We start from the raw sequence: 12,110 nt of genomic DNA on the forward strand, positions 1-12,110 counted from the left end.
AGGGATGATACGCATGCAACAAAGTGTGTGCTAAGTATGAATGTAGATGGATGGAGAGGAAGAGGAAGACCTAAGAAAAGATGGATGGATTGCCTGAAAGATGATATGAATAGGAAGGGAGTGAGTGTCAGTATGACGAGTGACAGGGGAAAATGGAAGAAAATGACATATTGCGCCGACCCCAAGTAATATTTGGGAACAGGGCAGGAGAAAGAAAGTACTAGAACTAAACCGACCGTGCAGAGTCCGACTCGCACTTAGCCACATTGCCTGTTGCCTCTTTGCCTTCTGCCTATTTCACAGACGTGTGTTTAACTACCTAGTTTACTGTCCACGACTCAGACACAATTCAATCGATTTACCTGTGCCACATATGACTCATGTCACAGGAAAGTTATTAAAATCTTAATTGTTCTCTGAAATGTTTTCAGCAAAAAATCTAAGTAGGAGAGGTACACCATACCTGTAATAACACTATTCCTACCACAATATTTTTACAAGTAACACGTACCTATATATTTTCCTTATGCATTGAGGTAGGTAAATCATCATATCTACTTTCCTCACTTCATCGTTTCAATTTGTCAGTGACAGAATTATACATTAAACTGTATTTAGTCTTAGAAACATGATATTTCACAAACGGTACCTAACTCGAGCCGTCTTTATTCGATTTGTCAACTTTCATCAAAAGACAGATTTATCAAAGCCGTTTTAACTAGGTACTTAATAACCTACGTATCGAAATTAGCAAAATTCGTAAACATAAACGATGTAAACGCCTAAGCATACATAGGTTATAGAAAGTGTAGATAGGTATGTACATATAATGCAAGTAGTATCGATGTTCTGAGCGAGACCTTGGACTAGTTTCTTGTAGAGTAAGTACATGAGCGGCTAAAGGTTTCCGATAACATTTACAATATATGAAATGCTTAGATTCATCTTAGTATTTCTAAATTTCGATCTTCCTATATTATAATCTCTTTTATGTTATTCAGTGACAGTGGAACTGCATCTTAAATGTACCTAGTAATAATAATATGCAATGGCGTCCAGGTCGAATATCGGCCAAGGCAGCTGACCTCGTAAGAGATCAGCTACGCTGGACATGTTATTTTCCACAAATGTACAGACATATCTACAAAGTGCACTCTGTCCCCCAACAGGAGAGAGGCGCTAATCAGGCGCTGGACCGACCATAGAAGCAGGTGTTTCCACTACTTTCTAAATTCCTGCTTTCCATGAAACGGATGTTTTGTGAAAATTCGCTAAAACCCGCAAGGCGATTTCGGCCCGATCGGAGAAATACTTACATAACTCCCGCGCACAGCGGTATCGCTTTGCGATTAGTAGACCAAGAGGATTTACCTATTATAAAAATATGGTACAATAAGACTAAAAAAGTACTACGAAAATAATCATTGGGAAACGCGGAACCAATAGCTAGTATCCATCTAAGTACCCTTTAATCCCTTAAAGGATAATGAAAATTTTTCATCCAATATTGAATATTGCACCGCGGCTTAACTTTTAATAGTATTATGGTATTACATTGTGCTCCGACTAATCGGATTTCACACAAATTAAAAGCTTTGAAAAGAATGTCATTAATTTATTAGCACAAAGCGATTACTAGATTGATTTTGCTAGCGGCGAATATTTAATTGTGGTTGAAATGTTTTATGCGGGATAGAAACGAACAAACGATCTTTATGAAGAAACAAATAAAATATTTCATATTGTTTTACACAATATCCCTTTGTAGAAATACTTAATTCAATTATTCTCTTTTTTATGTTACCTAATGTTTTGTTGATACTTATCAATAATGTAGTTTAATTTTCTAATCAAAAGAGAAGGTAAGTGCTTTCACAGGATGTGCAAAAACAACGTTACTTACCGAGTCACCGTACTGCTAAAAACCGCAATCTTTGTAGCGTCAATTAATATCTTACTTTCGAAAGCAAAAACTACTATATCTTTAGACATGACTTCTTATGTTTTCAGTACAATGCGCTGGAAAGAAAAGCTTTCAATGTACCATCAACGATAGTCTTCAAATAAAATATAATAATCCTTAAAACTATTTGTATTTTTATTTTATAGGAAACCTGTTTGTTATATGTGCCTTTTGTCGTGCACTTCTGAGAATTACTTGCTTTCTTCGCTCAATAAATACAACGAAGATGTTGCTCTGCTTCAAATATTATATAATGGCTATTGTTCGAAGTATTTCCAACTGCATGTACGCTTCAAACGTCTCAAGAGTTCGTATTACAGCGTTCCGCATAAGATGTAGCTTGAGTATCGTTAGGACCAGATAGGTATGCTTTTGAACATAGATCAAGGGCCATTTGATCCATCGTGATTGTCAGACGTATGCTGAATATTCGAACATGTAATTATTATATAAGCGTATTAACACACCAACTGAAATTCAATTGAGCATCGTTTTAGTCACGCTTTCCTAGAGATCTTGTACGAGCATACCGTAGCCACTTATATCTTCATTATCTACAGTAAAAGCAGTCTACAATAATAATTAGTCGAGTAACGAAAAAAGAGACCAACCAAGGAAACTTGACACGAAAAGCAAGAAACAAGAAAATATTTCTGCAGTTGTCGCCTCCGACCAGAACTATGTAAGTACCTACTTAAGTTTTCTAGAAGTCTTTTCAGTAGGAGTTTTTCCGTGAAATCACTAGGTATTCGACTTCAAGAAAATCCCGCATTTTGTGACGTATTTTATTTTTAATTCCTCGCAACCGTCTGAATAAATAGTGCTTATTTATATTAGCTGGAACGTTTTTTCTTCACTTAATGTAGATGCTTTTCTTAGAACCTTTTTAAGATGTTTTCTTAACTACCGACTATTCCTTTGCATTTAACATGCAGTTGACATTTATACCTGAACAATTTTTGTACAGTTTGACGCTCAACAAACCTTTTCGTGGAAAAATCGTGCAATATTTTAGCTATTACTTTACTAAGTTTTTTGAGATCTGTGTATTTACAGCAATCGTACAAAAATAATGGAAAGTATTCATACGAAGAAGATTCTAATTAACCGAAAGCTTTTAACTTCACTTTAGTTTGGTTATGAAAATGTAAGCAGGTACTTATGTGCGCTGCGAGACGCAAGCGAGCTCGGCTAATTACAAACTGTAACGCTCCTGCATAAACCTACATGCAAAGTTTTCCTTATTTATACAAGGCTATGTAAGTACGTACCTACGTATTATCGTATGTAATCAATCATAGTTTCATATTACCATAGCAGATACGATAACTTACTTAATTGGGGCCGGCTAAAGCTTATCGTGAGTATAAACTATTACATTACTCCAAAACATCCACTGAGTACATAATTTTGTGCGTTTATTTGGTAGGTATTTCATGAATACATATTTCGAGAATTACGAAGGGAATATGCTTCATTATCAAAGTTTGATCCATACAAAAGTTAATCTGCATTCCGGCGCAAAAAGTCTCACGTCGTATCATACTGGAGGAAATCCGGCCATTCCCGGAAAAAGCAATAAATCTTGCCTAGCCGCAGATAGAGAGATCGGGCGGACTCGAGGGGAGGGGGTGTAAATATGCGTACAGGACTGACTACTGAGTGTATAGGTGGTCCCGGGTGCAAGAGCCCAAGAGGCAGATCAATAGGCAGGCGTCCTGCGTGTCCCCGGTCCCGCCCGGCTCCGCCGCGCCATTCGCAGCTTGCTCTCCGCGCCAGCCGCACGCCGCCGCACCGCGCCGCACGCTCGCACTCGCGATACCAAGTCATGGAGGTAAGCTACCCAAACACTTACTCCACGATGCCACTAACAAATATTCTCCTTTATATTCATTCATTTTAAACTTTTATGTGCTCGTCTGCTAGTGCCTTAAAAAAATAATTAGTCACAACTAAACAGCGAAAGTAGATTTTTAAATTAGACATAATTATACCATTGTGCAAAATAAAATATGAACAAGTGCAAAGCCATTGATGTAGATCAATAAGAAGGTATTCATTGCTTGCAAGTATAAAAAACATTTTCTTATTTCTTAAAATGACAATTAGCAGAAGTAAATTGTTATAGTGAGGTTCTTGATTCGCATTTGGTTTTCTCGCATTGAGAATCGATTTCTCGGAATAATGCTTTGTGTTAAAAAAATGTTACTGAATATTCAAATTTGTTACATAATATAAATTAGTGCGCAGCATCCCGCTACAATCAGAGAGGGACGGTGGGGGTGGGGTACAGATTTGTTTGTGTGAGTTTACTCCGGAAAGTCGACAGTGATACCGTGTATTTTGTTCCTACCACTAAGTCTTACGACAATCTATCGGCAAATGAAAACATTACTTAGAATTCGGTGAAAGAGTTTGTGTACAAACATTACCTAGAGCCGAAAAAATGTTGATTACACAGCAATAAATATTAATGTATCCAGATGTTATTGTTCTGTTTATTTGTTGTTTGGTCTGCTATTTATGGACGCGTTAAAGGAGGACAATAATAAGAAATAGCTGTCAACAGTTAGCATAACATGAGTCAAACTGCATAGCGGCAGGACTGCCTATCGCGCAATGCCACTGGGTAGTGACCCCTGAGACATCCAGTTAATTTTAGCGGGCGCCATGACTGACTTATAATTAAAGTCATTGACTGAGCACAGCTAGTTATCGCTGCCACCTATCTATTGCTATGAGTCTTTGTTCTTATAATTCTTTACGCGTCAACTGGCTTCCCGATATATGCTGCGGTCAATATAGTTGTGTTGTTTCATCGTTCACCCATATCCTTAGGTTTATTTTTCCAAAATGCTACGCGTGCGAAGGTTTAGTAAGGATTGCAGCCTCGGCGATATTTCACAGCGCGCGTTATTGTCTTTCTTTGACTCGGACGGGATATTAAGGCCTGGTATTGTTTATAGGCTAAATACGTGTGGCGCCTGGTAGCAGGGCTGATCCTGCTGTCAGCTGTGATCGTGTCTGCCGAAGGTGAAGTATGGGAGGAAAGCGAGCACGAGGTTCTCATTCGCAGCGAGAGGGGCGCTAAAAATAGAGGTTAGTATTTAGAACGCACGAAACTAACGTTGCTTCCGATGCAGATGCATTATATTTCATCAAATATTGCATTTGACTAGGAAGAAGTTTCAAAACCTGATTCCAGTTGCAGCAATTCTTAGATCTGGCATTGTGGTCCATAGAAAATCAACAGTCTTCTCCAGTGCAAGGAAATGCATTTAATTGAAACCAAAACTTTTAACTCGTGGTATTTTTCTAAATTTGTATTAACTTACCGGTTTTTTTTAAGAATTTGGGCTTAAGTAATTCAATTGTTAGCTTTCCAAAAAGTTAATAACGTTTTTAGTTCTAATCCTTTTAAAGAATTTCCTTTGAAGAAGTACCGCTAAGAAAAATCTTGTAACATTAGAACAATGATCTAAGTAGTGGCCATTCGACGATGGCGTATATTCGTTCGGGTCCTTTTGTTTTCTTATTTGTGTTGCGACCCTACTCGCAGACATCTCGAAATAAATCTCTCGGGTCGCTGTCGGTCGCCCATCTGCACATGTTTGGGTTACTAAAAAACTCTCACAATTTTTACAATAAAAAGCCCTTTTTATTTAAATTAACGAGTATTGGAGCTCTCTACGCATGGTTAATTAAAATCTAAAGACCTTTTATAATATTGTCAGGAAATTAATGACATACTTAGTAACTAATTAATTTGTTTTGGTACGTTCACGGAAGTTGTTATTGAGTCTGTGTACATAAACATAGTGAACATAGTTTCTGAACATTAAAAGTGCTAACATACATCATATCAAGCTATGAAACTTAAATGTTTACTTGATTCTAATTCTGAGTAATCAGATCAATAGAAATAAAAACGGTGTAATTCAGTATACCTTGTAGTTTGAAAAATAAATCGCGATCAAACCGTAGATCTCTCTTTTCTCTGATCCCTGAAGGATATATTGGTGGTTTGTGGGAATAGTACTAATTTTATCCCTCTATAATGTTTTCACTGGACTACATATATTGATAAAACAATAATTAATCAATAAGACAGATTTATAAACAACAACAACAGCAGATGAAAGCTAATGCAACTCCAATTAGTAATTAGATTCCCCTCATTAGAAAAACAAAAGTAAACACTACCTAATGTTATCTGTTTCAAATTAACTTTTAAAGTAGAGGTGTTCTTACTTCCAAGTAATCTCACATGTAATTATTTGTTATTTAAATAACGTAGAGACTTGCCGCTACGTGCGCGGCGCTTGGAGCGAATGCGATTCGAAGACCAACTTTCGCTCTAGAAAACTGACTCTGAAGAAAGGGGATCCAGCCAGCTGTGAGAGCATCAAGACTATCCAGAAGAAATGCAAGAAAGGTAGGACTAACTTTGCAGGATTTTGGATAGGTACCTACCTCATTAAGGCTGGGTTGCATCATGTTACCATAAGGATAACCAAGCTATAATGAGCAGTCAAATCGCTGATTTAACTAACTTTGGCTTGGAAAGGCTATAGAATGCGAAGAAGACTGGTTTCTTATCGCTTTTGTGGTTAAGGTTTAAAGCTGCCTTTTCTCGATGCCTTTTCAGTGACTTCTACATCATGACAAGAAATAAACGTTCAAAAACAGCTGCAAAATACGGTTGAAATACCAGACATTTTATAGAAAGAAACGACTGCAGGAATTCCTGAAGTTCAGTCTTCCAAGCTAGCGTTCTAAAATACCTCAGGAAATATTATTTACCTCACCTCGGCTCAAATACTATTTCCGGGAAACTTGCCATTCAGGGAAACTGAGTTTGTGCGCACAATTTTCTGCAACTTTTATATTATTTTCCATTTACACTAGACGATCTTATGCAGAATTTTACAGCAATTAGTGTGCATTAATGCTCAATCCTTCTCCGTGTGAAAGAAGGCCTGTGCCCAGCAGTGGGACGAAAAAAAAGGCTGTAACAGTAACAGTGTGCATCAAGTCTTTGAATACTTAGTGTTTCTTTGTGTTGGTTGAACAAGAGAAGGTATTATGGTATTACTGCTGTTTTTGTAAAACTACTACAGAAATTAATATGATTAATCATTTAGGTATGTAACTTTAACCACGAAGTATCGTAAATAAGATATTCGTAACAAGTGACCTCAATAAACAAATAAGGAGGTGTTACAATTTTTTTTAACTTATCGAAAAAATCACGCTTAACTAAGTCACTACTAAGTTAACAAATAATAAAATAAAATGCTATGGAAAATTTACTACCATTTAAGTTAAATTAAACAGTAAGCTTCGATTGATTACTTTGGCAGCGAATGCACAATTGCATTAACAGCTGCAAGAGAGCTATTTCACACGAGCAATGGCTCGAACGAGCACCTAGCAATTTATCAACATTGCCTCTGTTTCGACTGCAAGCAATTAGAATTTCCGCCGTAGTCGGATTCAAAGCTGTAACATACAAGCCATGCTTCCGCTCAGTGATTGATGGCTGCAGATAGGTAAACTGGTAACAGTACCCTGCACAAAATTCACACGTGTTACAAATTGGTTATTAATTTTGAGCATTTTGTAAATGATAGCCTGCCGTTATGAGAAGTCTTCCTGGAGCGAGTGCAGCCCCAACGGTGAGATGTCGCGAACTGATATGCTGAAGGCCAACAGCGACTCTAGTTGCGACCAGAGTAGGCGCATCACTAAGAAGTGCAACAAGAACAAGCAAGTCAAGACTTCCAAAGACAAGGGTAAGAAAGGTTTGTTACCCTCCCACATTATTATTAATTACCTATTAACGGTGGTTCGGAGATTATTAACTTAGAGTGCTGCTCAAACATCATTGCTGTGACAGAAAAACTTTTAAGTAAAACCAAGAATTTTGAGTGAGGGTGGGTGAATCCAGTAAAACTTAACGTTAAGTTACGTTTGAGTATTTTTTGGTAAGGGATTTGGATTTTATTCACGGAATATTCCTTCTTTGTACGGAATCAGAAAGTAAGTTATGGTTTCTCTAGGGATCTTGAGGAAAATATTTTTACTTAGGTATCATTCATCCGAATTCTTCGTGCTCTTGGAGGTTTTAAAATATTTTAATACTACTTAAATATTAACTGGTCAATTTCACGTGTGCAAGTTACTATAATCTGTTCGCTAACATGAAAGTTATTAAAATGTAATCAAATTTCGAATACCAGGGCGCATCCTAACTGTGTTTCATTAATGACTTGTCACTTTCATATTAGATCAGAATACTGGCGTTCTTCCAACTGTGCCATTTCAGAGCTCTAAGTATTTCTCACTAACTGCTTGTTGTTTTTTAGAATTAGGTACAATCATTACCTTCGTCCAAATAATAATAAAAATAAGTAAGTAGGTACTTGCAAACTACCGCTTACCACATTGGTTACGGGCACGCAGTGCTATTCATCACGCTAGTACAAATATTATTACACTTTGTATTTTAATTTCATCAAGGAGAACTTTGAATACTTACATCTACGCCTTTAAGTTGTGAAGATACTTAAAAAGAAATAAACGACACTCAAAGGAAATTCGCATAGAATTTTTAAACATGTTCAAACGTCTGTTTAAACTTTTGTGTCGTCTGACTGGTTGGAAGGTCCCCTGCCCCGACCCCTTACCTGTCTTCGGTGATATGAAGACCCTTCGGCTTCATTCTTCATATCACTAAGCATTTAAATGAGAATTTCAATTCTTTCGACTAGTTCACATACCTATTAGTCTTATTTAAACAATTTCGTTAACAAAGTCCCTTTCAGTTTCTAACTATACAAATATTAATTTCAAAATAACTATATGTTAAACCGATCTCCTACGTGTAACGTACTAGTTTGTTACCATCGGATATCAAACATTTCTGTAATGGCCCGTTTTAATGTATTTCTCTTTTACAGGTCGCCGAAATCGTCAGTAAGATGAGATGCTCCTTGAATTATTTTTGAACTTTATTATTGCAATGATCTTGGTGCATCTGTTTATGTAATAGTGCCAAAATAGTGACAACACTTTTAAATCGTTTCTTACAACAATTCATTACTATAATTAGCTACAATATACACAGTACAATTTATCTCATAATATTGAATTGTATGAACACTAGATAATGTTAAGTAGTACATATTCATTTTATTAATGCTGGTAAATCGAAGTAATTCTTTAATATTAAGATAAATAAATAAGTACTTAAATAAGGTTGTTATTTATTTATTTTCCTGAGAGTACCTACCTTCCTACAACGTTCTTTCATACCGAGGCAGAAGCAGTTCTTTGTCATATTTCGTCGAGTCTGCTGCTTAGATTTCGGTAAGCTAGGCCTGCAAGCCCCTCAGTTCAATACTTATGCGCCAACGAAAACGAGGCCATGTCTGTCTTTCCCTGAGAAGCACTACTTATCTACTTTACCTTTATCTATAAGCTAAACTCAAGAATTTGATATTTATGTAATATAGATAGACTTGAGACGCAACAGGTTACCTATGTTAAAAGCCTGATGTACGTAGAATCGAGCTAGAATCACAGATGACTAAATTGTGCCACACTCTCATGCAGATGAGCGTCAAAAAAAGAGAAGCAAGTTCAAGATGAGAAATAATAGTTTAAAAAACTAGCTTCCAGCACGTACCTACTAAACATAACAACAAAATAATTCGGACATTTAGTTTGGTGTAAGTTTTGTCCAAAAACTTTTTACAAAAAAATAAAACCGTCTCCCAAAATCCATATCAGACCAATCCATATATTTGTGTGCGTTCGCGCAGCGGAATGTTGTTGAATTTAAAGATTTTAATTATGCAGATAATTAGTGTAAGACGTCCTATAATTGTGTATGGTAAATAAAAATTTGTGTATGCAGCCATTGTGGAGAAATTCACCAAAAACAGATTCCGCTGGGCGAACGTTGGCGAACGTTGTCCTGGCGGAACTTTTTTTAATCCATAGACTTTAGAAGAAAAGAGATGTGTCCGAAAATTAGTGTGTATTTGTGTATAATTGATTATGTATGAATGAAATCAGTGCATGCATAAACTTCGGAGAAATTCAAGTTTCCGCTACGCGAACGTTTGGCCATTAGCTAGTTTTCATATAAAGCGCTTACATAGAGAGCTGTAGATTTTTACATACGTTGTTTTGAATTTGTTTATATTTGTTTAAAAAACAGATTTAGAAAAAGTCGTAGGGTTTAAAAGATAAAAATATAAACGTAAAATACACTTATTAGGTCTTAGTTCTTAAAGTATGCAGTTTGGGGTCTAGATTTTCACGTTTACACAAACCTTGTAAGTGTCTCCAACATGTTGCCAAGTATCAATGATGTTCCGTTAGTAATTAAAAAGTTATAGGATATTTTACCATGAATAGATCACTGTTTACAAAGCAGTCGAATATCACGACGTTCTAAAGGAATTGCATGGTAAAATGTATGCCAATAATTAGTTTAATCATTCAACTATTCACTTGCAAAATTTCATGTCATTAAATTCAGTAATTAAAGAAAGACAATTATAATACTGACGGAGCATCGAAACCCTACATAATCCGACCAAGTTCGGATAGCTACAAAAAAGCGGCCGTGACATATGTCTAAGCAACGTTCTTAACTTGGTAGGTTAGTATTTATTAATATGGTACAGTTGCGTACACAAGCGTTAGGAAAAAATAAAACAATTGTATTTCTTGATTGAAAAATATTTTTTTAATAATAATACCACTATCTACGATAAAAATAAATCTTCAATTAACAAGTACTTCTCTATTTAAATATCCGTGTACAAAAATATTTTTATCATTATTACTTACATAAATTACTTAACTACGTGATTAAAAATAACGTTAATAAACGTTACGTATTTTAACTAAAATGTCGTAGATAGTGGCGTTATTATTAAAAAAATATTTTTCATTCAAGAAATGCAATTGTTTTATTTTTGCCTAAAGCTTGTGTACGCAACTGTACCATATTAATAAATATACTAACCTTCCAAGTTAAGAACGTTTCTTAGACATATGGCACGGCCGCTTTTTTGTAGCTATCCGAACTTGGTCGGATTATGTAGGTTTTCGATGCTCCGTCAGTATTATAATTGTCTTTCTTTAATTACTGAATTTAATGACATGAAATTTTGCAAGTGAATAGTTGAATGATTAAACTAATTATTCGCATACATTTTACCATGCAATTCCTTTAGAACGTCGTGATATTCGACTGCTTTGTAAACAGTGATCTATTCATGGTAAAATATCCTATAACTTTTTAATTACTAACGGAACATCATTGATACTTGGCAACATGTTGGAGACACTTACAAGGTTTGTGTAAACGTGAAAATCTAGACCCCAAACTGCATACTTTAAGAACTAAGACCTAATAAGTGTATTTTACGTTTATATTTTTATCTTTTAAACCCTACGACTTTTTCTAAATCTGTTTTTTAAACAAATATAAACAAATTCAAAACAACGTATGTAAAAATCTACAGCTCTCTATGTAAGCGCTTTATATGAAAACTAGCTAATGGCCAAACGTTCGCGTAGCGGAAACTTGAATTTCTCCGAAGTTTATGCATGCACTGATTTCATTCATACATAATCAATTATACACAAATACACACTAATTTTCGGACACATCTCTTTTCTTCTAAAGTCTATGGATTAAAAAAAGTTCCGCCAGGACAACGTTCGCCAACGTTCGCCCAGCGGAATCTGTTTTTGGTGAATTTCTCCACAATGGCTGCATACACAAATTTTTATTTACCATACACAATTATAGGACGTCTTACACTAATTATCTGCATAATTAAAATCTTTAAATTCAACAACATTCCGCTGCGCGAACGCACACATATATTTTTAAAAAACAATCGGACATTGTAATTCGTAACCGTACGAAAAATGATTGCCTCAGTATAGTGAGTTCAAAAACTACCTTAAAGAATAAAAGTATTTTCTGTTTGGCGCCCAAAATATATAACAAAGTACCCAAAGCAATAAAACAAATGCCAGATACACTGTTTAAAACCAATCTCAAAAGGTATTAAATAAATGCTACTATAGCATACAAGAATTTTTAAGTGAGTGATAC

General features: G+C 35.6%; 1 protein-coding gene across 2 annotated transcripts; it reads left to right on the forward strand.

Annotated features, from left to right (window-relative positions):
* The first annotated feature begins 3,602 nt into the window (after nt 1-3,602).
* Nucleotides 3,603-9,219, forward strand: LOC124645009. 2 transcript variants are annotated; one of them, XM_047184733.1, is made up of 5 exons: nt 3,603-3,797; nt 4,930-5,062; nt 6,261-6,398; nt 7,597-7,767; nt 8,926-9,219. In XM_047184733.1, the coding sequence occupies exons 1-5, from the start codon at nt 3,603-3,605 to the stop codon at nt 8,943-8,945; spliced, it is 657 nt and encodes a 218-aa protein (XP_047040689.1). In that variant the 3' UTR covers nt 8,946-9,219. The 2 variants fall into 2 exon arrangements, with proteins under 2 accessions (XP_047040689.1, XP_047040690.1); XM_047184734.1 differs by having other exon boundaries at nt 3,672-3,797; nt 7,597-7,758.
* Nucleotides 9,220-12,110: the final 2,891 nt, after the last annotated feature.

Source organism: Helicoverpa zea, chromosome 31 (assembly GCF_022581195.2).
Source record: "Helicoverpa zea isolate HzStark_Cry1AcR chromosome 31, ilHelZeax1.1, whole genome shotgun sequence".
In the NCBI taxonomy this organism is placed as follows: domain Eukaryota; kingdom Metazoa; phylum Arthropoda; class Insecta; order Lepidoptera; family Noctuidae; genus Helicoverpa; species Helicoverpa zea.

Coding starts and splice junctions, on each gene's coding strand:
- LOC124645009 (XM_047184733.1), top strand. CDS start 3,603: ATGCGTACAGGACTGACTACTGAGTGTATAGGTGGTCCCGGGTGCAAG. Junction 6,399..7,596: donor CCAGAAGAAATGCAAGAAAG/GTAGGACTAACT, acceptor TGTAAATGATAG/CCTGCCGTTATGAGAAGTCT. Junction 7,768..8,925: donor CAAAGACAAGGGTAAGAAAG/GTTTGTTACCCT, acceptor TCTCTTTTACAG/GTCGCCGAAATCGTCAGTAA.